The sequence below is a fragment of the Pollicipes pollicipes genome, unplaced genomic scaffold (assembly GCF_011947565.3).
Source record: "Pollicipes pollicipes isolate AB1234 unplaced genomic scaffold, Ppol_2.1 Scaffold_4295;HRSCAF=5057_pilon_pilon_pilon, whole genome shotgun sequence".
NCBI lineage: Eukaryota > Metazoa > Arthropoda > Thecostraca > Pollicipedomorpha > Pollicipedidae > Pollicipes > Pollicipes pollicipes.
The window spans coordinates 9584794-9608359 of record NW_023596461.1 but is presented as its reverse complement, the minus strand read 5'-3'; the positions used below and the strand labels follow the sequence as shown (position 1 = coordinate 9608359).

At 58.0% G+C, this 23566-nt stretch overlaps 1 protein-coding gene across 1 annotated transcript in view; it reads left to right on the top strand.

Annotated features, from left to right (window-relative positions):
• Positions 1–23238, top strand: part of LOC119096361 (disks large 1 tumor suppressor protein) — a 30765-nt gene extending 7527 nt beyond the window's left edge. The window contains exons 6-16 of the mRNA XM_037219212.1: positions 724–874; positions 2621–2702; positions 14006–14222; positions 15203–15342; positions 15684–15908; positions 18148–18272; positions 19015–19203; positions 19841–20013; positions 20303–20415; positions 21660–21751; positions 22118–23238. Of these exons, the coding sequence (XP_037075107.1) occupies positions 724–874; positions 2621–2702; positions 14006–14222; positions 15203–15342; positions 15684–15908; positions 18148–18272; positions 19015–19203; positions 19841–20013; positions 20303–20415; positions 21660–21751; positions 22118–22224 (1614 nt within the window). The 3' untranslated portion in view covers positions 22225–23238. The remainder of the gene's footprint in view (positions 1–723; positions 875–2620; positions 2703–14005; positions 14223–15202; positions 15343–15683; positions 15909–18147; positions 18273–19014; positions 19204–19840; positions 20014–20302; positions 20416–21659; positions 21752–22117) is intronic.
• The last annotated feature ends 328 nt before the right edge of the window (positions 23239–23566 follow it).

The following is a 23566-nucleotide window of genomic DNA, read 5'->3' as shown; positions in this document are numbered from 1 at the left end:
CATCAGTCCATTAATTAATTGCACCATTAGGTGTTAGTGCGGTCACTTTCTTGATCACACACTTCCATTAACGGAGTATAACGGAGCAGCGCCGACCACAAAACGAGCCACCGCCTGATCTAAGTAGGAGGGCCTAGCGGAAACCGATTGGCGCGAGTTCAGCAGGTGTGAGCTAGCTGCGTCATTGATGCAGTCTGGTACTGTCGCATTCGCCGCCCACGAAACATGTTCAGGTTATTAAGTGTGCTAGCCTGACTAGTTGCCAGGGCAGTAACTGATTAGTATGTATGTCTGCCGCCATTAAAACTCCTGTTTGCTTGTTAAAAGTCTATCAACTGTCATGCAAAGTATGACATACGTGCCCCTACCTTCAGTACAGCGGATAGCGGATGAAGACTTCTGGCTAGGAGGCCATGGGGCGAGCGGCCCAGCATTGTCGTCCGAACGAAACTATTTTAGCTCCCGCTGGTCGCTTAGCCACCTTTTATCATCATTTCCGGCAAGAGGGCCGCGATGAGGACATTTCCGGCCGGGCCACGTCAGCGCCTTACGCGCTCTGCCTGGCCGGCTTTACGGACCACGGCGGGGATCAGCGCGATCACGCGTTATCGGCAGGTCGTCCTCTGGCGGACAGCCTACCGACGATTGAGTCCTCTGACAGAGCCGTCGTCCTGATGATTGGGCGGCTGTCGCGGCTGACGTCTCACCGACCGGCTCTTGCAGCGGGGGGAGCGGCAGCTGCTGAACGTGACGCACGAGGAGGCGGTGGCGGCGCTGAAGGCCGTCACCGACCGCGTGGTGCTGACGCTGGCCAAGCACGACGGTCGGACGCCGCCGCCGCCGCCTCTGCCGCCGCCAGTCGCAGCCGTGGCGCGCCAGCCGCCCGGCGGCGACTCCGGCCACGACGCCACCAACGGCGCCGCCACCTACGGCCTGCTGGACGGCCACACACCGCCGCCGCGTGAGTGCCCCGCTCGCAGTCACATCACGAGTGCGTCACACGGAGTGCCCCGACGTCACGTCACGTTTGGTGGCGTCACGCCACTGTCGGTGACATCACACTCGTGCCATACGCCCCTGGGTGTTATCGTTAGGGGGGGGGGGGGGAGGGAGGTGTGCATTCAGGACTGTTCACAGGCATTGGCTTGCCTCGTCGAGCATTCCGGTGATTTGGGCGTGACTTGTGCGACATCAGTAATCCACAAATAGTGTGTTCAATTCACATCGCTGATAGATTCGGGCTGAGCGGGAACGCCGGGCTCGGGTCCGCGAACCTGCTCCTGACAGTGGCGGAATTGCTTTGGAGGGGGGGGGGGGGGGGGGGCTCCAGAATTACGACTGTGAAGTGTGCCCAACTCGCGCGGCCCGTCTCGTTCCGAGTAGACCCCGCGGCCTCGCTGTGGTCACGAGCAGGAAGCGGGCCGAGGCCCGCTCGGACCCGCCTGAACGTGAGGCCGATCAGGAGGCGATAGCTCCGCGGCTCTCAGGCTTCCCGAAGTCAGCCAGTCAGGCATCAAGGGTGTAGACTGGAATGCCTGCTGTTAGACTTGTCCCACCACAGGTTTGAGCGATCGCCGCGGGTCGCAGAGTGACCTCTTCCCGCTGATTGCCTGGGGTGGCCAGACCCTCGTGGGAAACGTTCTCTCTTCAACGGCGATTGGCTGGTCTCAAGGGGAATGAGGAGCAAGATGGCATGAAAGTCTGGGAGAAGGTCTAGAAGGCACCAGAGGCTGCAAATTTGAAAGCTTATTGATTGATTTAGTTATTTATTTATTTGACCCCACTCGACACTCCACGTGAATACCTGGATATTACGTGTCATTGGTCTGAGAGATAAATCAGTATATCAAAAAAAAAGAACGGAGAGTGATAAGGAATGAAAAACGCACAAGCGCATGCACGCATAAAGAGAATGAGACTACCCTATCACACAAAAAGGACCTGGCAGCGCGCTCAAAGCTTCTGGAATTCCGTCGCCGAACATCCACAGGCATTTCACTAATGAGAAACGCCACTTGGTAGGTAAAGGACCGCTGTCCTGCCGCCGTGCGCTTTGCTGGGAGGTGCAGGTTATGGTCCATGCGGGTAGTTCGGTCACTGGTCCACGCGTCAGCGTATTCTTGAAGTAAACAGGCAAGGCCCTCAGGTCCGCCTCGCTCACGGGCTTTTTGCGCAGCAATAACAGTTTTTACGTTACACATTTGGCGAGGCGTGGCAAAGTGCAGGTTATCCCGCGCGCGAGACACGTGGTCATGCTTTCGTAGGCCAGTAGCTACTCTGGTAGCGAAGTTAACTGCTTTAAGCAGTCTGACCTCGTTAGTAGCTGACCCCTGGTCATAAACCAAAAAGCGGTATCTCGCACGCAGACTCATATTTTTGCATATTTCTCATCCAACTGTACGTCTCTGGAAACACTGATACCACTAAAATTCAGCTGTGACCTGGTGTTACTCCCGTCACATGTGGCGGTGACCTGATGTCACGGTCATAGCCCGCAGCCATAGCTCTTCCTTGACACGGCACTCGTGACAATTGGCCGTGACCTACCGTCACATCCGTGACCAGTGTGACCCTTGACCTGCAGCCGTGACCTGAGCCCCTCTGTGCCCTCTGCCCGCAGCGCCGCTCGACACGTCGTCGGCTTACAACGAGCCGTACAACATCGCCACGCCGAGTGTCGTCAGTGTGGAGAACGTCGCCAGGTGGGTGGAGCCGCCGCCAGGACAGCAGGCACACCGCCCTGGCGCCGCCGAGACAGCAGGCACACTGCCCCGGCGCCAACGGGACGGCAGGCTCACTGCCCCCGGCCGCCAGGACAGCAGGCACACTGCCCCGGCGCCAACGGGACAGTAGGCACACTGCCCGGCTAGCCCACTGCAGGCATCCTCTCGGGGTCTGACTCGCATGCAGTCTACCTCTAGACCCCAGCAGTTTTAGAGCGGCCGGAGACGGCCAGGAAGCGGCCAGAAATGACCGGGGCAGGTCAGAGGACGGTCGGGGATGACTCAACAGCGGGGGGGGGGGGGGGGGAAGCGGGACGGGTCTATTTCCTGATGTAACGCGCTGCCCCAGGTCAAGACGCCATTTGTCCAAATCTCACCGTCACACGCCTGTCCTGACCGTCCAGCTGATGGTACGCCGTGTCTGGCGGTCCTCGTTCCTCCATGGAGCTCGTGTTGGTGCCCCGGTCTGGCTACCCTCGTTCCCGGCCGGCCCTTTGTCAGTGTAATGACTCGAAGGACAAGACGTGGCGATACTGTTGGCACGCTATTGTCTCCTTATCGGGCGCGCCCCAGTGAGCGTGATTGGGTTTGTTTTGATCGCTGCATGCGGCACCGACCTTGGACGCGTCTGCGGCAACACCATCGCCATCTCGCGCGCGTGGCGCAAAGCTCAACATTGGCTGAATGCCGTCATGTCTGGTCTCGCTGTCCCTGCTGGAACTGGCGGCAGGAAGAGACAGTGAGCTGCATGGTCACTAGTTCGGCCAGATCGTGGATTCTGCGCCTGCTCTAGAACAAGAATTCAGAAACGGCTAGATTCAGGTCACGTCTCATGGTGATGGTTCCATAATGGTCATAAACTGGACTGACCCAAATTGCATCATAACCCGTCAAGCGACTTTGGGTGCCTAGGAAGTGATCGGGTTGCACCAACCCTTCCCGTACGCTGCTGAGAGCTGCCACCATGCATATTTAAACTCGACAGTGTTTGCTCGCTGTTGGTGGGACCTGAACAACGCATATAAATGTCACCTTTGTAACAAGTGGTGTTGCCAGCTATTGTAATGGCCTGAAGACCAAACCCATTTGACGGCACTTTAAGGGGAAACTATTTGACTCACCGCAGTGCCCGGCTAGAACCACATCGTAAAAGTGCAGTTAGCGAAAGAAAGCTGCAGCACCGGCGCGTAGTTTTGCCGTCTAAGGAGCATGTTGAGCTCGGACAAATGTCAAGACACACCGTTAGCCCATCGGACTCGAACTTCGGACAGGAACACCAGCAATGGGAAGCGTCTCGGCATCCGTGGCGGCGCCATGGGACATCTGTACTTGCAGCGATAGGGCAGGAACACCAGCAATGGGAAGCGTCTCGGCATCCGTGGCGGCGCCATGGGACATTGTATTGGATGGGAAGCGTCTCGGCATCCGTGGCGGCGCTACGGGACATCTGTATTCGCAGCGATAGGGCAGGAACACCAGCAATGGGAAGCATCTCAACATCCGTGGCAGCGCCACGTGACCTCTGTATTCGCAACGTTATTGCGCGAGGTGCCGTGCAGCGTTGTCATGGCCTGTCCGAAAGTGAAATGATGTAGCTGACGCGATTAGTCGCAAACCAAGTAAATTATGGCAGTATTCTGCTATTTAGAACACACGACTCTGGAAAAGCATAAGGTTAATGGTTTCGAACGAACGTCGCGTCAGAAATAACCTTGACATTCAATTCTAGTCAACAGACTATTGACCCGTTTAATACTTTAAGGTGTTTAGAGCACTAAAACACAGGCTGGGATCCTGAAAGTCCTTTTTGGAAGGAATATGAAGTTAGATATGGAGCCTCTTTGAACTGAAGAATTTCCTGAGGGGACTCAGATCAAATGGTTCAAACCACCAGTCATCCAAGCAGCCATTCTCGAAGCGAACTAGCTTAGCTCCAATTCGTCAAGCCCGGCTCCACTTGTACCGACATGTACCACCGCCGCTGGAGCCGTATGTGGCGATCCTCAGCTCAGTGTCCGGCTGTGCCCGCCTCTAACGGTAGGCCGTGACCCGCTGGCGACCCCCCCCCCCTCCTCGCGCGCCAGTCAGGGGCCGCTACTACGGTCCTGTCGGCAGCAGCCCCACACGCCGGGCGGCCTCCCACGGTCATGCCAGGGACCGGTGGCCGCGTTCGGCGCCTCGCCGCGGTCGGGATAGCCGGCGTGTCGTGTGCCGTCCCGGCTGAGGGATTTCCCCGCTGTGTGCCGTGCAGGGAGGGGAGGGGCGGGCCGGTGACGCCGCTGGTACGCCGGTTCCGGCGGCCGGTGTTGACTCTGGCCGCCGCCCGGGCCGCCGCGTCACCGGTCGCTCCGACGGCGCTGACCGCCAGGCGTCTCCCTGAGCTCCCGGGCCCGGCCCCGGCGTCACACCGACGTTCCGTTGTCGGCGTCGGGCCGGCCCCGGCGTCACTCAGATGCGCCGACATCGCTGTCAAGCCGGCCCGGCGTTACACCAACGCGCCAACATCGCTGTCGGGCCGGCCCCGGCGTCACTCAGATGCGCCGACATCGCTGTCGGGCCGGCCCGGCGTCACACCAACGCGCCGACATCGCCGTCGGGCCGGCCCCGGCGTCACACCAACGCGCCAATATCGCCGTCGGGCCGGCCCCGGCGTCACACCAACGCGCCAACATCGCTGTCGGGCCGGCCCCGGCGTCACACGAACGCTCCGACATCGCCGGCGGACTCGACGCCCGGTGCACCGTCCCGAAGCACAGACCACCACTGTCTCTCGACGACTGTCCTGCCAGATGTCCCGTTACTGGCTTGGCCTTGGGTTCGATACTGTCCTGTTTATTTCCCCAGCACCGCTCGGTCACTAGGACGAGTGCCCAACACTGTGAGTGTCCCACGGTTGTACGCTGCCGCTTCCCACGGTCCGACAGCGGTCTTCTGTCACGTGGCGCGATCCTGCACGCGGCCCAGCACTGACTTCATTTGGTCACTCCGGAGTTTTGTCGTCACTGCTGGTATGCGCGAGTCAGGACAAGTTTTCTGCGGCAATGTATGGGATGCTGCGTTCTCCACAGATATTGTCTCTATGCTCAGTCCTAATTATCTTCCGTTGAAAACATTGAAAGTCCGGCAGGAGTTTAGAGGCATTTGCGCTTGAGCTCCACCGTCGCCCACGGGTACCTGTCACCCGGTCCACCTGTCCAGGTGTTCAGTCTATATACGCCTTCCGCCGCTACCTGTCGGCGCTGGTTGCAGCCCGCGGTCTGACGCTGGCCGCTGCCTCCGCCGCCGGCTGCCAGCGCTGGTCGCGGCTCGCGGTCTGACGCTGGCCGCGTACTCCCCGCCGACCCCTCCGCCGTCGTCTGCCGGCGCTGGTCGCGGCTCGCGGTCTGACGCTGGCCGCGTACTCCCCGCCGACACCCCCGCCGCCGTTTGCCGGCGCTGGTCGCGGCCCGCGGTCTGACGCTGGCCGCCCCCTCCCCGCCACCGTCTGCCGGCGCTGGTCGCGGCCCGCGGTCTGACGCTGGCCGCCCCCTCCCCGCCGCCGTCTGCCGGCGCTGGTCGCGGCCCGCGGTCTGACGCTGGCCGCCCCCTCCCCGCCGACCCCGCCGCCCCCGCTGAGTCAGCTGACTCGCGCCGCCGCGGCCCGAGCGAGTGGGCCGGACCGGCCGCCAGCCGGCTTCGATTCAAACGGCGGCCGACAGTCGGCTCTGGAGACGCGCGGTGCTCGTGTGGCGCCCGGTCCGCCGCCTCGAGCCAGCATGACGCGCAAGTCCGCCATCCGCCGGTTCACGGCGCTCTACAAGCGGGGCAAGGATCGCCAGGGGTGAGTGGACGACCTTGAGACTCGTGGAGGGGTCGGAAACCCTGCCCCGCTGTTTTTCACGGGTGGAGATGTTTGGCCAGGAGCGCCTGCGCCCTTTGCTCTCACAGCCGGACTGGTCTCGCAAGCCCATTCATCCAGTTTATGAACCGAAAGTAGCAGAGTTGGGAAATTTATGATGCCCTTTAGATCAGGAAAATGTGGGTTGACCGATGTCGCGGTTTCTACAGCATACATTTGGGCCGCCGGCGTCATCTGCCGTGGCTGGCTGCTCCCAAGGACAGCGTTGTCGCATTAAGGACTGATCGGGCTGTTGGCGTCAATGCACTTCATACACGCTTGATGTGGTCTACCTATATGTATGATAAACGCCCACGAATACGTTTGTTTCGTATACTTAGTTTCTGGCGTAGCGGGATATACATCGAACAAAGTAGTGCTAGTTTAAGCGCAAGGACAGGAAAGTACCGCTTCGGTCCAGTTCCAAAGGGTGTTTGTTATCTTTGGTTTACGCGGGTTTGCCTCGCCTCTCTTCAAGCCTCGGCTTGGAGAAAAGGGCATGGGGGTATTCACGCCTGCATCGCTTTTACATGCCACATGCCTAAGAAGCGCGACTAGCGACATGTCTCAATGACTCGTGTTGTTACGCATGGCGTAATTCAGAAAAAACGCACGCGTGAACGTGAGCTTTTTGCCTGCGCGTGTGCTGCCTTCAAACAAGTGCGTAGAGAAGCGCGGACCATGCCATCTACATATATGCGGAACCCCGCACCGGCGTAGCGACTCAGCAAATGGACAGGAAAATGCATGTCTGTCTTACCCGTCAGGTGGCACAGGGCCGTGCATTGCCTGAAATGTCTGCGGTAGTGTTCTACCGTTGGTGAGATGCCGCTGGCAGGCGCGCTTTTCGTGATATCTGTGGTGAGACAGCGCTATTTTGTTCTTCACAGTAAATAGTAACATACCTTGTCCATCATGCAGTGATACGGGCTATTGAAAAACACGTTTGTTCGAACATATGTCCGCAAATAAGCGCGCTCGTGCAACTTCTGATAACTCTCTGCTCCGAGTTGCGGCAGCTCTCTGTGTTCGTCCTTCTCACGTAAGCTTGGAAGAACGGAATGCAATTCCTCTCCTGAAAAGAAAACGGCCAATTGAGTTACATCTGCCTTGTTCGGGCCGGCGGACGCGGGCGTCACTGCATACAGTTCCGTCGGCGATGCTCTGAGGCGGCTCCGACGTGGCCCGAAGGTCGACGGTCGTCCGCAGGTGGACCGTCGGCGCGATATTTTTAGCCCAGCAGTCAGTTGAAGTATTGAACGGCGCTCGTGACTGGGATGGAGGGCGGTGCGCTGTTTGGCTGCTGCCAGATGCGTCAGTCGGCGTCGCCAGTCGATTTCAGAGCTCGGCAGCCCGTCTGGCAGACAGCGATCCCCTCCAGACAGGGGCCTCACGCGCCGGCTGCGCGGGGCCGGTCAGCGTTCACGCGCTCATACGGGCGAAGGCGGCAGTCAAGTATGTGGTAGGTGCAGTGCATCCAGCGAAAACCCAGGCGGTGACTTCAGAAAAGCAGGGACCTAGCCGAATATGGGGAGATCAACTCGCAAGGACGTGTCTGAAATCATGCGGCGGATTTACTCCGAGGCTGAGCCAGTCTACGTGCCATGGGTTGCGAGTGACGGACCTACGGTCCGAACCTAAGTTTTGATTAATGTTGCAACCCTGTCTGACACGCGGCAGTCAAGATATTACCTATTTTACAATGTCTAAACTGTGTGGTATCCAGAGAGCCGCTGTGGAATCAACATCGGCCACCAAAGGCTGGAACTCTAGTGTCTCGCCTCGATGTTGCCATTTTCCACCCAGAACTCGGGTTTTGGAGGAGCACGGGGTGGGAGGCGGCGCAGGAGTCGGGCCCATGGTATACCAATTGGCGCCCCTCTCCCCGTTAACCTGATGTGTTTTTTTTAGCAGTATTTGTAAATTTTGGAATTATCTGCAATGATATTCTCGTTTGTAGAAAGAAGTGGCTTAAAGAGGGGCGTTTTTCTCCGCCTTTCTTCGCTTTTCTAGCGTTTCCGCGGCCCGTTGCGCTCACCTCAGCTCGGGAACAGAATGTTTGATGACGATCATCGTGGAAAAGGCCTGAAACCTAGTGACTGAATGTCAATGTTTGACCCATGTGGAATGTAGCCATGTTCATCATGCAGTTTGATCAACGACATCGGTGCACGCAACTCTTGGAGCGCGTGGTTCTTGTGTCAATCGTCGAGCGTGCTTTCGGCCCACGCTGTGGCTGTTGTTGCCGCGGCAATGCGCCCGTAAACGCACCGAAAAGAAAGCGTTGGAAATCAGGAAAACTTAATGATGCGCCACACGAAAAGGCTGTGGCTACATTTTTGGTGCTTTCATAAGCCCAGAGCCTTGTTTCAGCAGTGTTTTAGACGTGGGAAGGCCGGACCCGAATCCTCCCGCTCCCCCAGTGGCATTCCGGCCTTTGAATGAATGGCTAGTGACCATTCATTCAGTGACGACATAACGACCTCCCAAGAACCTTGCCGCACGATTGTGTTCGCTCAAGTCTGATCCAGCTCAGCAGTGGCTGCCAGCACGCCCGACGCCGGGTCAGCCCGCCGGGGCGCCGGGTCACCTGACCGACATGGGCGGCGCGGCCGAGGGTGACCTTGCGGGCGCTCGTGACGTGCCTCACCCGGCCCCGGCCGGCCGAGGCCGCCGAGGCCGCGCCGCCAAACACCCGCCCATCGGTATTCAGAAGACATGCAGTGCACGGGTGTGCGGTCCGGGGGCGGCCGGCCTCTCAGGTCTGAACGCTGGCGCTGGCTCTGGGGGGGGGGGGGGGGGGGCTCGACCTGGCCTTTGACGTCACGCGGCCGTCACTCACTTCCGTACCGGCGTCCGGAAGCGACGCCCTTGTGTCTCAGGCGCGCGCGGTTGACGTCTGACTCACGAAGTTCACAGTGCACCCCAGGGGCTTCATGATATGGCGACAGTGCATTCGGCCTCTGCCGATTGGGCACCATTACATGCGCCTCGCCTCAGTGACGGTTTCGTGAGCGTTGAAATGTAAAAGGCGGAGTGACCATGCATTGCCTCGCTACCTCCTCCTCCTCCTCCTCCCCCCCCCCCCTCGCCCCACCTCAAGTCTGTCGGAAGAGCGCCGGCCGCCGTCGGTGTCCCCGCCGCCATGTGTCGCCGACGCCGGTGGGAACGGGAGCTGTGCGTGCCGGGCCGGGTGCGCGGCCGAGGGAGACTGGTGGTGTAGACAGCGGGCTGATGGGCACGCCCTGCTCCATATACCACCACAATGGCGAGGCCGCGAGCGTGCCGCGCGGCCCGCCAGATGGTCCGCCGCTGCCGCCGCGGCACAGATCGGCGGCGGGTGCGGCGGCGGGCGCGGCGGCTTCGTCGAAGCTTGGGTCGCGCGGCTCCGGAGACACGGCGCTGTGCTGTGCTGGTCGGTGGCCGGCGCATGGGTCGGCTGAGCGCTTCCCACCGCGCTTTGGCCGGCTCCAGGCATGGAGACAGCCCGCTTCTGCTTCGGCCTCCGCTTCATGCTATTTTAAACGATTGCTTCGGCTTCGGCTTCGGCTTTGTGACGTTTTGAACAGCTGACTTCGGTTTCGTGTTCTACTTTGTGACATTTTTAACAGCCGACCCCCACGTCGGTTCGAACAAGTTTTAAATAATGACCCCGCTTTGGCTCAATGCGAGCTTGAACTGCTGGGTTTGTACTTGTCATGACAATTCCTTTCACTGGTGTTACTGCTTGACTTCGCAAAATGAGTCCTGTCTGTGTCGTCATGCCAATATACCACCCAGCTTTCCAAGACTGCGACGCATTCATGGTTAAAAGTCAAAACCTGCCAGTCACTCTCAGGACCGATTGACTCCGATGACGGCCGGGTGATAGCTGACTGTCCGAAACGTGGTGTACATACAAACATGCACGACGAGGATGACAGTCCGAAAACAAGACATGTCTTATCCGTAGTGCTAACACCTTGTCTCAATCACTCTGCAGAACTCTTGTGACATTTCCTGATCTCGTGCAGTTTTAGCATACGCGCAAATGGCTTTGGTTTCGCAACGTAACGTTACACGTTAGATTCAGCTTGGTACTGGGGCTCGTGACTTGAACTGTTGGTGTTGGCTTTGGCTCCGTTTTTCTCTAGGATCGAAGCCGTTGGCTTCGGCTTTGGCTTATTGTGTGTGAGGTTCGAGGGCAATGGCGTTGGCTTTGGTTTCGCGTTTTAAACATAAAAGCTTCTGACTTCGGCTCAGACTTCCCGCCAGCTCTGAGCCGTAAAGCCAACGCCCTCAAATTCGATTTCAGTCCCATGTCACTACCTTGGCTTCGGATCCAGCTTCGAAGCCGGGAGGCGGGCTTGCCACCGTGCCTGGCCGGCACCTGCGTCGCCTCCGGCTGAACTCTGGCGGCTGTCCTCCATCGCGAGCGGACTCTCGACGCCCGTGTCGTGGGTTTCCGGCTGTCGGGTATGCCGCAGCTGTGCTACTGCCAAGACCAGGCCACCGTCGCTACCGAGACCGGCCCGAAATAGCCTGATTTGATTGGCCGCCAGCGGTGGGCTGAGCAGTTCAATGAACGCCCTCCGCAGCGCCGTTTCACCGTTCCGTGGCATCTGGAGAGAGCTGGAATTGCTGTACCGGGTCTATATATGCTCTCGCACTGCCTTGCCGGCAAGCTCCCGACAAGTTTTGAATTGATAAGCAATGAATATTTGTTGCGGATGGATATATGCATTCGATAGTTGCGACAGACAAGGGAAGCCGAGACCCTGTGGATGGTTATTTGGATGGCGCCTCATTCACCAGCTGTGAGCGTCCGTTTTGTTGAAGCTTTTGGCTCACAGGCATATGTTGGAGTGCCAGACAACGATAACTAGTTGAAAAAATATGCACGCAGCAAACAAATTTGCTGCTGCGGAAGAGTAGTACTTCATGTGTGTGGTTTTATGGCGGTCAAGGCAAAGCCGGAAGGTGTATTTGTTCATTTGCCGAAGCGGAATGTCTCGGACATTTCATACACTCTGGTTAAAACCGTCAATGCATGCATGACTGCAAATCTTAGATATTTTTGATTGGCACCTTTTTGTAGCCACCGAACAACTGTGTCTCTAGAAATGTTAGCTTTCTATTAAAACATTGTTGGAAAGTTGAGCCGGAAATCCGTTAGTTTTGTAGAAGGTTTTTAACATTTCCTTGTGTTTTTGCTTCCGAGATTATGAGTAGTTTCTTCGATATTTATGAAACAAGTCTTGTTACATTTCTGGAAGGGCCGCCGTGGAAAGTTTCAACGAATTGGAGGCTCCCAGCCCTAGCTGCGGTGTAGGTCCCATGACCAGGCTGCCGCGGCCGTGACCGGGCTGCCGCGGCTGTGACCGGGCTGCCGCGGCTGTGACGGGGCTGCCGCGGCTGTGACGGGGCTGCCGCGGCTGTGACCGGGCTGCCGCGGCTGTGACCGGGCTGCCGCGGCTGTGACCGGGCTGCCGCGGCTGTGACCGGGCTGCCGCGGCTGTGACGGGGCTGCCGCGGCTGTGACGGGGCTGCCGCGGCTGTGATGGGGCTGCCGCGGCTGTGACGGGGCTGCCGCGGCTGTGACCGGGCTGCCGCGGCTGTGACGAGAATGCCGCAGCTGTACCCGCGCTGCCGCGGCTGTAACCGGGCTTCCGTGGCTGTGACGAGAACGCCGCGGCTGTGACGGGGCCGCCGCGGCTGTGACGGGGCTGCAGTGGCTGTGACGGGGCTGCCGCGACTGTGACGAGAACGCCGCGGCTGTACCCGCGCTGCCGCGGCTGTAACCGGGCTTCCGCGGCCGTGACGAGAACGCCGCGGTTGTACCCATGCTGCCGCGGTTGTGACGGGGCTGCCGCGGCTGTGGGCTGTGACGGGGCTGCGGCGGCTGTGAGCTGTGACGGGGCTGCCATGGTTGTGACGGGGCTGCCGCGGTTGTGATGGGGCTGCCGTGGCTGTGAGCTGTGACGGATTACCGTGACTGCGACCGGGCTGTCGTGGCTGTGACGGGGCTGCCGCGTCTGTAACCGGGCTTCCGCGGCAATGACGAGAACGCCGCGGTTGTACCCACGCTGCCGCGGTTGTGACGGGGCTGCCGCGGCTGTGGGCTGTGACGGGGCTGCGGCGGCTGTGAGCTGTGACGGGGCTGCCGCGGCTGTGGGCTGTGACGGGGCTGCGGCGGCTGTGACGGGGCTGCCGCGGCTGTAGCGAGGCTGGCGTGCCAGCCCGCCCGCGCCGCAGCTGACCTCTGCGGGACCTGGCGAGGCCCGACGGGTCAGCTGACGCCCGAGCGAGGACACCGACCGCCAACTATGCGCGCTGATGGGACCGCGGCCGCCAACTATGCGCGCTGATGGGACCGCGGCCTATTGGACGGCGGTGCCGGCAGCGGCGGCGGCACGTCGGCCCCGACGTCCGATGTGACGGCGGCAGCGGCGGCAGTGGTGGCGAGTTGGCCCCGTCGCTCAGGCAGGCGCCGGGCCGTCGGCGGGGCACGCGGGCGCGACCGCCGCTGTTGGCGTGCGGCGGACGGCACTGCACGGACGCTGCTGAGCTGTGGGTCGCCCGGACCGTCCGGCACGCGTTATCCGGAGGCTTGGGCGCCGCCCAAGAATGCATAATGAAAAATATATGACTTCGTATTATCGGTACAACTTAGAATTCGCGTTAGAATCTTGGATAGCTTACATAGCAATGGTTGAGAGCATACTGCCGCCCGTTGTCCAGAAATCGTGCGCATGGACGCCACATGCGACCGGCGCGACAAACATACTTGCTCTGACTGAGCACAACATAACCATTGAGGCGGGGCATTCACGTGACGTTTCTATGACGTCATACATGTGAAGGTGACCTTCAAAGAGGTTATGCGAAAAAGTATACACATGTTCGCGTGCTTCAAGCTCAGAAACAAGAACATTTGCAGTCTCAATGTGATTGCTGTGAATTGCGTTGAGTGATCTTCAAAATGACTACATCAGTTCAAAACCTTATACAAACGCGGGACACTCTGTTTAACAAAAGTGTGCGGAAATAGGTTCCTGCGCCGCCTCCACTTTCAAGCCTGTTCCTGTAGCCACCCTGTTTTCACACAATGGGTGATGAGACGAACAGCTGACCTTGTTGTTACTTCAAGGGGAGACCATAACCCAATGTTTCCGTGCATTACTGTCTCACTTGGATCTCTGCACCGGATGTTTACTTGCCTTAACGGAGGACCTTAAAACTCTTCCTCCCAGCGGGCTGCTTAGTTATTATCATTGTTGGCGTTTCGTCGCCCATAGTTTGACATGCGTGTTGTGGGGCCGGTTGGGCATCCCAACCTGTCCTGTGTTCGCTGTGCCCTTTCCCCTCCCCCGCACCCCATCCGACCCGACCCGACACGACCTGACTTGACCTGACCTGTCGACAGGGAGCAGCGGCAGGTGGTGCTCAGCAGAGCGTCCGGCCAGGGGCTGGGCTTCAATATCGTGGGCGGCGAGGAGTCGGAGGGCATCTTCGTGTCGTTCATCCTGGCCGGCGGCCAGGCGGACCGGAGCGGCGAGCTGCACCGCGGCGACCGCATCCTCTCCGTCAATGGCTGCGATGTCTCCAAGGCCACGCACGAGCAGGCGGCTGCCGCCCTCAAGGTCAGACAGGGTCACCGCTGCTGGCGAGGGCAGAGGAGTACTGGCGAGGAGTTTGGTGTTGCAGGTTTCGGTTGGGCACTCGCCAGCCCGCGGGTCATTAGCAGCATCCAGAGTCTCGATCTTTTGGACTGCTGGGTAGGCAACTGTTTGACGTGTCAGGCATAGTTATGTAAGTTACGGGCTGTGATTGTTGTGGACGCTTCTCTGCCTGGCCCTTGAGTCTCAAGCTTATTTTTTATTAATAGCGTAGGTAAGTGGGGCTGTCAGGCTCTTCGGAGTTTGCTGTATTTGCGGAAGAAAGCTTTTCGTTTCACGCATTCACTCCAGATTGAGGCGCAGTTTATCCATGGCCCTTGGCTGCGTGTCCCTTATTGTTTGTCGTCACCGGGCTTCATGAAAGGTACTGATGGAAAAGTGCACACGTCGGCCTAAGAATACGACAGTATTAGCCATGTCCTGTGGATTTAACCAATAGGCGTGAGACAAAGTGCAGCGGATGCTCGGCTACGGAGAAGTTTTGAGCGTTGGGGGGGGGGGGGGGGGGCAGAGCTACGACGAAGCTCTGCTGATGCTGATGGTTACAGAGAAGTTTAGGGAGGGTGCTTGGATGAGTCAAATTACAGCGAATGCTTGGTTGCGACGAAGTATACCAGGATGTCACACTATGCCAGAAATAGTTTGATATATTCTACCGACGAAAGTGAGCAGGAAATCATATTACGCCCCGCAAAATAAACTACTGAATTATACCAACAAACATTGCACTCAAGAACGCTGTGATCCGGTATCCTACTTCTAAACATCTCTATAAAGAAGCATTCGAGCTGCTCCAATTTCTATTCTATTGCCGTTGGCTGTCCGCGGTCGGCTGTCTGGTGCACCGCGTCAGGTCACGTCAGGTCATGTCAGGTCACGGCAAGGGTGGTGACCGGAACCGGTAACCGGTGACCGGCCTGGATAACGGTGACCTCCGCCGACAGGGCGCCGGCCACACCGTGTCCCTGGTGGTCCAGTACCGGCCCGAGGAGTATAACCGGTTCGAAGCCAGGGTCCACGATCTGAAACAGCAGATGTCGTCCTCCACGCTGCGCACCACACAGAAGCGATCGCTCTACGTCAGGTACGGCTGAGCGCGGCACAGAAACGTTCATTCTACGTCAGAGACGATCTCCACCGTACATACATGTCCTCTCTGCGTCTGGCACGACCGTGCACCGCCAAAAAAAACGCAAAAAAAACTAAATCACCGTGTGTTGGACCCTTAACGTGGCAGACAGAGACGCTCTTTATGCGTCAAGCAAGTAGCAGCCGCGCCAAGCATCCCGCTACTGGCAACATCCCGACCGCATTGGATCAGAGGCCCAGTGCACTGGTCAGAGTGAGCCTGCGCTGGCCGGGCGAGCCTACCCTGTCTGAACGGTCCGCCCTAGCCTGGCCTGACCCGGCCCGTGCCGTGCGCAGGGCGCTGTTCGACTACGACCCGCGGCTGGACGACGGCCTGCCCTCGCGCGGCCTGCCGTTCGCCTTCGGGGACATCCTGCACGTGACCAACGCCAGCGACGACCAGTGGTGGCAGGCCAAGCGGCTGACACCGCAGGGCCAGCAGCTGGCCATCGGCATCATTCCGTCGCGGGGCCGCTGGGAGCGCAAGATGCGCGCGCGCGGCAAGTCGGTAGTGTTCCACGCCAAGACGGCGGCCGACATGGTGAGCTGGGGTTTATTGGTGTGTTTCTTAGTGTTTGTTAGTGTTTATTGGTGTTTGTTTTATCACAGTGAGTTTATTCTGCACAGACCTGTGCCTGGAACGGTCGCCCGGAGACGGGAGTTGGCGGGCACGAGAGGCAGTCGTGCGTCGTTGGCACTTCTGTGGTACACCAGGAGATTCGACGGCTTCGTTTTCTTCGCCGATTGGCCTGTGGTTGTGGGATCCCTTAAGATTGCATTGCGGCCACGTCCAAGATTGTAGCATTGGAGGCAATTGAGGTAGAAGGACGTCATAGAGCTCTTGCTTGTGTGGAGATGAACGCGAATTGTGCTCTTGGGTAGCAGCCGTCATGCGGCGGTACTGACCACCGTGCACAAGGTTGCGGTCGTCTTTTTGGCTCCTTCGTAAATCAGTGGCCTATGCTAAACGTTTTTGCGTTACTTGTGCCATAATTTTGTCAGTTTTCCGCCTATTTGTGCATTCGAATCGCCATCCATTATTTCAGCGTGCTATTTGGCTGAGATAGTCTCAGTGTGCCTGATCGTTCACCGACCTTCTTTAGGCCATCCGTTTCAAAAGATGGCTGACGGCGGAACTAACTGTTTTCGCTCTCACTCCTCACTCTGTGCTCTGTGTTCCTGGTTTGCTTCAGGCGACAGAGGAGGACGAGGTGACTATGGTGTGCGCATCCACCGCTTCTCCCTGTCTGGCACCCCCTGTTTGTGTCCTCAAACCGCTTTTGGTCGTGCGTTTCCACTATGTTCTTGCTTTGAGCCATGGTGTGCTCCCATATGTGCGGTTGGTGCTTTGCACCCTGTTTGTCGTACACGTGTGTAGCTAGGACGGCTCTTACGTCCGGAATGGTACCCCGTCCGTATGTAGTTACGGCTGTTAGCTGGGAACAACCTCCAAAAGATGGCATGTGTCCATGGAGCTCAATACGTGGTCGTTGTAAACAAGCATTGGATAACTTTTTCAGCCTTGAACCCAAACGCACGTTGCTCCATCGTTACGCGACGAGGCTGGTGACACCGATACGTCAGCATTAGCCTTTTGTAGTCCCCATTTAAGCCCCATCACATTTAAGCTACGTCTTTGTAGCCCCGTCACGTCGCCGAGAGGTAGTTTACGCGTGGGAGTGGCGGTCTCAGACGCCGCAGCCGAGTTGCTCGGCTCCCTCGGTAAGCCGGTGTGGATGGGCTGGTCAGAGCTGACCACCAGAGCCACCTGGTCAGGGCTGACCCGCTGGCCTGCCCGCTCACCGTACACTGTGGAGCGTGTGACGTCACTGGAATGACGCCGGTCACGCTTCCGTCAGCTGCGTATGCTCAGTGAGTCAGTACTCACACACTCAGTGAGAGAGCGCGAACATGCTGAAGTATCAGTGAGGACATTTAAAACAGCATGATCTGTCGCGGCTGCCCTTTCTCGCCCGTACCCGGCCCTCATCTAGCCTGCCGAGCACGTGGTTGTGCGATCCTGGGGATGAGGTCTCGCTTCCGTCCCGTCGCGGCTGGTCCGCACGGAGCCGGCGTCGTGCCGTCGTGCTGAGTGTCGTGACCCTGTGGTCTGCCCTGTCCCGTGACAGTGTCTGGTAATGTTTGGTGTGCTGCCCCCGGCCGCGCGGCGACGTCGTGGCTCTGGCTTTGGTACCGCTGCCGGTGATGGGGAGACTGCGTGCGATCTGGAGCCCCGCTCCGGCTCTGGCTCCGGCTCCGGCCCGTCTGACTATGATTCCGACGCTGACTCCGCCACCGGGGGCACGCACCTGTGTGCGGATTTGGTCATGCTGTCCGTGTCGGGTTTCGTTCCGTCTCTGCCTTGCCTGCGGTGCGTGCGCGTGACACGTTGGCTCGCTGGGGTACTGTCGGCGCCGCCTCCGGCGCTGCTCGGTCCAAGCTGAGGCGGACGCCGAATCTGATGCGGGTGGGATCATCAGGGTCGAATTGTGCCTGTTTGCTAACGTCATCAGTAGCGAGAAGTAGCTGTCCACCTGTGTTGGCGGCATGTGATAGCGGCTGAGTGCTGGAGCGCTAGGCACTAATTTGAAAAGAGTTTGAGTTGCGTGAAAGCAAGAAAAATGTGGCCAAGCTTATTCTTGTTTGCTTCTAGAATTGACAGCCACGGCTTTCCCAATATCTCTCACACTTTTCTTTCTGTATTAGAAATTAATTCGGTCTCCCCATATGTTCAAATCGTAGTGCAGTTTTAATAACTTGTACACGTACCTGCGTTGCAGTCCACCCTAGACCGGAAGAAGAAAAACTTCTCCTTTTCTCGCAAGTTTCCGTTCATGAAATCGAGGGAGGATATGAGGTCCGAAGATGGATCAGAGGACAATGACCGTAAGTACTAATGCCATCATGCGGAGAGGCCAACCTCACATCCACGTCATTTCGCCGGTCATGAACCAACTTGGCCGGCGTCTCTCTTTGTGCCGTGAGTTGCATTAAGCGTTAAAACAACTGACCTCACGACACAGCCTATCCTGCTTCGTGTATTGTATTGCATTAGCGTAAGATCCATTGCCGAAGGCTACCGTCTTTAGCACGCTGTTTTGGTTGTCGATTCGAGGTTAAAAGAGACAGGTGGATAAACGCAGACTAACAAAACAAATCCTTTAACTTGCACCGTCAAAGGAAGAGCTCCCTCACTTTATTGCTGTGAGCAACTGGTATGGGTCTTCGAAGAGGCAGCACAGGGAGACGGCCTTTGATGGGGGAAGTAATGTTGTCGAGGAGGCTGTTCCCACAAAAAGGTTAATCACCGACGTAGATAGCTGCAAATGTCCGACTTACAGAGTATCTTGCCTATGATCAGCTGTTCGCTCTTCATGCTGCGGCGCTTTTGAAAAGCTCTAGGTTTAGCAACGCATTCTTCTGCGAAGTTCTAGTTTGGCATTTGATCGCATGGGCAACGAAGACACCATAGCTGTTGCACTTCTAATAATCGCACTTCTTTAAACAGTAGCATCGCGGTAACACCAGTGGAGCAAAAAGTGAAGCGCTGGCTAATGTTCCCCCATCGGGCGCCGCTTAGGGACAAAGCGTAACGTTTTGAAGCCACAACAACGGACCGCTGTCGCAGACTCGGTGACGAACGCGTCGGAAGGTGACGAGCGCAGCCTACCTGAGGAGCCGGTGCCCTCGTACGAGCCTGTCCAGCACGTGGAGGTCAGCTACTGCCGGCCGGTCATCATCCTGGGCCCGCTCAAGGACCGCATCAACGACGACCTCATCTCGCAGTACCCGGACGACTTCGGCAGCTGCGTGCCGCGTGAGTGGACGAGGCGCCGCGCGACGGGGGTGCGATCAGAGACGTCTAGACATCGGGCGACGACGTCCGCACCGCGGGGGCAGACTCAGTCGTCCGGGTCATTTGTGACGGTGCCTGGCCGGGCGCTATGCAAATGGCTAGCCGTCCAAAAGTAGACTGGAGAGTTGAAGTTTTGGGCGACGTTAAAGCTGTCGCCGATAAGGGCTCGTGAAGTTCTGGGCGTGACGTCATGCCTTCGAGTTCATCATCTAACAACTCCAACTGAAGACTTTAACTTGTGTTTATCATGTTAGTGTCGAGGACAAAGGTTTCGTTTTAACGCGCGTGCTGGCATGGCACTTTGGACTTGTTGGCGCCTACGGTGCGTACCTACCGCATACCTTTTATTGTCAACGACAGATTAATCATAGGATAAGGTTGTACGGTATGTAAATGTATAACCGTATGTTTGCCGGATATGACATTATATTTGATGCAAACATTGTTGCGAAAGCTCGCACACGCGTGCTCTTCTATTTTACTACGGTCACCGGCCACTGAAAGTGATCGCTCGCGTAGTGAATCAGCTGCTACATCACACATGAGCGACCGGAACCGGAACCGGAACCGGAAATGAGCGACGTCACGTGTGCGGCAGACACGACGCGGCCGTGCCGGGAGGACGAGGTGGACAAGCGCGACTACCACTTCGTGGCGTCGCGCGAGCAAATGGAGCAGGACATCCAGAACCACCTGTTCATCGAGGCCGGCCAGTACAACGACAACCTGTACGGCACCAGCGTAACCAGCGTCCGAGAGGTGGCCGAGGAGGTACGGCACGCGCGTCGCTGACGTCATCCACCGGTCCCGAGGCGTCTCCGCCGCGTCTCGCTGCGCTGTCCGAGCTCTGTTGCATGGGGACGCGAGAACAGACTGGGGAATATCACACCGGCGACGTACGTGCTTAGAAACAGACGGGGCGTTAAGCGATCGGGCGGGGGTCCGGCCGGTTGTTTTGACTGGCGGGGGATGCCTCTTGACTGACGTCGCCGCCCGGCCTCATTCCCGGACATGGCCGCGATCTTCGCACTGCTTTAACCCCCTGTGTTCGGGCCGCCAGCAAAAGAAGCACTGCATCCTGGACGTGAGCGGAAACGCCATCAAGCGGCTGCACGTGGCCCAGCTGTACCCGATCGCCATCTTCATCCGGCCACGCTCGCCGGAGCTCATCCTGTGAGTGGGGCGCACGGCGGGACGCGAGTCTGCTCCGTCTGCGAGGGTCAGGGGTGACCGGGCGGGGGGCTCAGGACTGGGGACACGGCAGCGCAGGACATAACTCTGCTCGTGACCGCGCAGGGGACCCGCGGGGGACACGGCAGCGCCTGACAGAGCTCTGCTCGTGACCGGGCAGGGGGTCCGCTGGGAACACGGCGGCGCAAGGCAGAGCTCTGCTCGTGACCGGGCAGAAGACCCGCTGGGGGTATGATAGCGCGGGACAGAACTCTGCTCGTGACCGCGGAGCGGACCCGCTGGGGACACGGCAGCGCAGGGCAGAGCTCTGCTCGTGACCGAGCAGGGAACCCGCTGGGGGTATGGTAGCGCGGGACAGAACTCTGTTCGTGACCAGGCAGGGACCCGCTGGGGACACGGTGGCGCAGGACAGAGCTTTGCTCGGCGCGAGGCACGATCGGTTCGTGGCCCGAGGGGACCTGTCTGGTAGCCGAAGGAAGACTGCAGAAATGCACGCCTTCCTCCGTAAAGTTGCGTGCACCTCGAACTGAATGACTGGGGAGGAAGGGGGGGGGGGGGGGGGGGCGCACCGTTTTCTGCGTAATCCTACTAGGGCGCACCCTTTACCAGCAAACGGTGATGAGGAGCCTGTTCGCCATCCTACAGCTATATAGTACAATGAAGGCAAGATCTCCACTCAAGGCATGCTGAGTTAACACTGGGTGCTGAGGCGGTGATGCTAACACAAATGGTGTTGAGGCAGTGTTAGCACGCTGGGCGTTAGGCAATGACGTTTTAGTATCTGGGTCGTGACGTGCGCTTGCCAAGAACCACCGTCGGGGCGCCCCAGAGCTGGTCACTCAGGCGCTACTGAAGCTGGCTCTGGTACACGTTACTGGCACTGCTGAATGAGAGGGTGGCGACGCCTGCCAGTTGAGGCTGGTGGATACGTTCAGTGATACCATGGCTCAAATGCTGTCGATAGTTCTGCGTCACAACAGCATACCTAACATATTCGGTATGAGAAACGGCTGGCCACTCCTTGAGTGATGTGGCACACTCGATGTGACATACTGGTTCATTCATCTTCGTATTTGGGTGTGCTCACTCAGACAGTCCTTGTGACTTCCGCACACTGGAACCGAGCAGATGCGCTTGGAAGGTGCCGTAGCGGCCTGTGCGCTGGAAGTGCGACGCTGTTTTCTAATTTCCACAAATCCGATTTTTATTCCGCTGCATTTTCACAGAGAATGGAATAAACGGCTGACGGAAGAGCAGGCGAAAAAGATGTACGACAAATGTCAAAAGCTGGAAGTGGAGTTCAGCGAATACTTTACCAGTAAGTGGGAGATATTGGTGGTGTATTCCTGTGGTTAATGAATGGCGATTTGCGTCGTGAAGTTGTACTTTTGCCAGGTGAAGATTCCTCCACAAGTCTCCCACCGGACGCGGGTCTATGTGGCGTAGAATCATTGGGGGGGGGGGGGGGGGGGGGGAGATGGCTTACTCAATAGAATTCTGCGTGCTTACTTTAAGCCCACCCAGGGAGGAAGCTGCTATATGTTGTTGCATGACAGTGTCGGATTTCTTAGTTTTATGTTCTTCCTTAGTGTCTGCTGTTTCTTAGTGCTCAGAGCCGGACACGTGACGCTTGCTTTGACGGTTATCGTTGACACTTCTGACTGACGATGTTTCTCATTTCCAGACATTGTTTCCGGCGACACGCCGGAGGAGATTTACGAAATAGTGAAAGAGACCATCCGTGAGCAGGGTACGAACCGCATCTGGATCCCGTCGAAAGAGAAGCTGTGAGAAACTGGCGACGAGCTGAGGCGCGTCTCGCGCGCTGGGGGGCGTCATGTTGAGCTTTCTGTCGGTGCGGAGAGGCGCGCTCGGCGTCTCTGGAGCCCTCTGGCGGCCGGGAGGAATCTCAGCGCGCCCACGCCGGGCCTGCTCACCCGCTGAGCGAAGCCCGGTCGCTGGCACCCCCGCCGCTGGCAGCTCCAGCGCCGGAGGAGTGCAGTGGAGTGCGAAGCTGGCCGCAGGTGGCGCCACCGCCGCGGGCGGCCGGAGCTGGCGGCCGGGGTTGTGACGGCGGAGGCTCGCGCCGACCTTTTGTAGGCCGTTCGTTAGATGTTGTTAGGCTCGGCGTCGCTGGCCGCTTGTACGCGGCTGCCGCCCAATAGCCCTTGCGAGGCCTCCCCGGTGCCGGTGCGCACGCGTATCGGGCCAAGCTGCGCGCGCGGGAACTGGCCGCAACTCGAGAGCCGCGCCGTCACTCTCCGACGAGAGATCTCCCGCGCCAGCTACGCACCTATATATGTGTAGTTTTTTAACACGTTGTCTCTGTACCACCTTTGCGTCCTGTTCGTTCTGTCCGCTCGACCCCTTTCTTGTTGATATGACTGCGCTGCCGTTCGAGGCGAACACCTCGCAGCTCCTGTCGTTCCGTAAGGGAGCGCGACGCTGCGCTGAACACCTCCTTCACTCGGTCTGAATGAGGTGGCCGCACCGGGGCCCGTTCCATAACATGTGATAATTATCATTCTCCCCGATCGTAGTGTTGGATTTATTGTGCCCCCCGTTGAAGGTGCGTTCCCGCTCGCGCGGTACTGTGTGCTTCAAATTGTTGGTTGCTCCTCATTCATTTTAGTAACTTATATTCCCAGACGGTTGTGCGCCATGCATGTCCCCTGTAACTTCGAAAGATGCCTGGTTAGTGCGTTGTGCAATCTGCAGATGAAGCCCTTAGGCAATTGTAAATGGAAGATGTGTCACATGTTGTAACAATAGGTGATGTGAATAGAATATGATCAATTGATCAGATCGCCGTGCCGGCTCGTTTTCTTATTCCCGACGGATGGAGCCGCGAAATCCCATCTATCTGAAACGGGTCACCAACATTTTGAACTTTCCGAAATATCACAACTGATAAAAAAACTCAGTCTTTTAAACATGACTTCGTTAGCATATTTATTTTGGTTGTCGCGAACCTTACGCGAATTTGATTGGCCCTCGGTGATACCCGCCCGTAGCTGTCAAGTATTACACGCTGTCCAGCGTCTGTTAAGAATGCTGATTCTCGGTGTGCAGTGTATACTGACATGCATTTTCCATATTCTTGCACATAGCTGACTGTTTTTCACCCCACTTT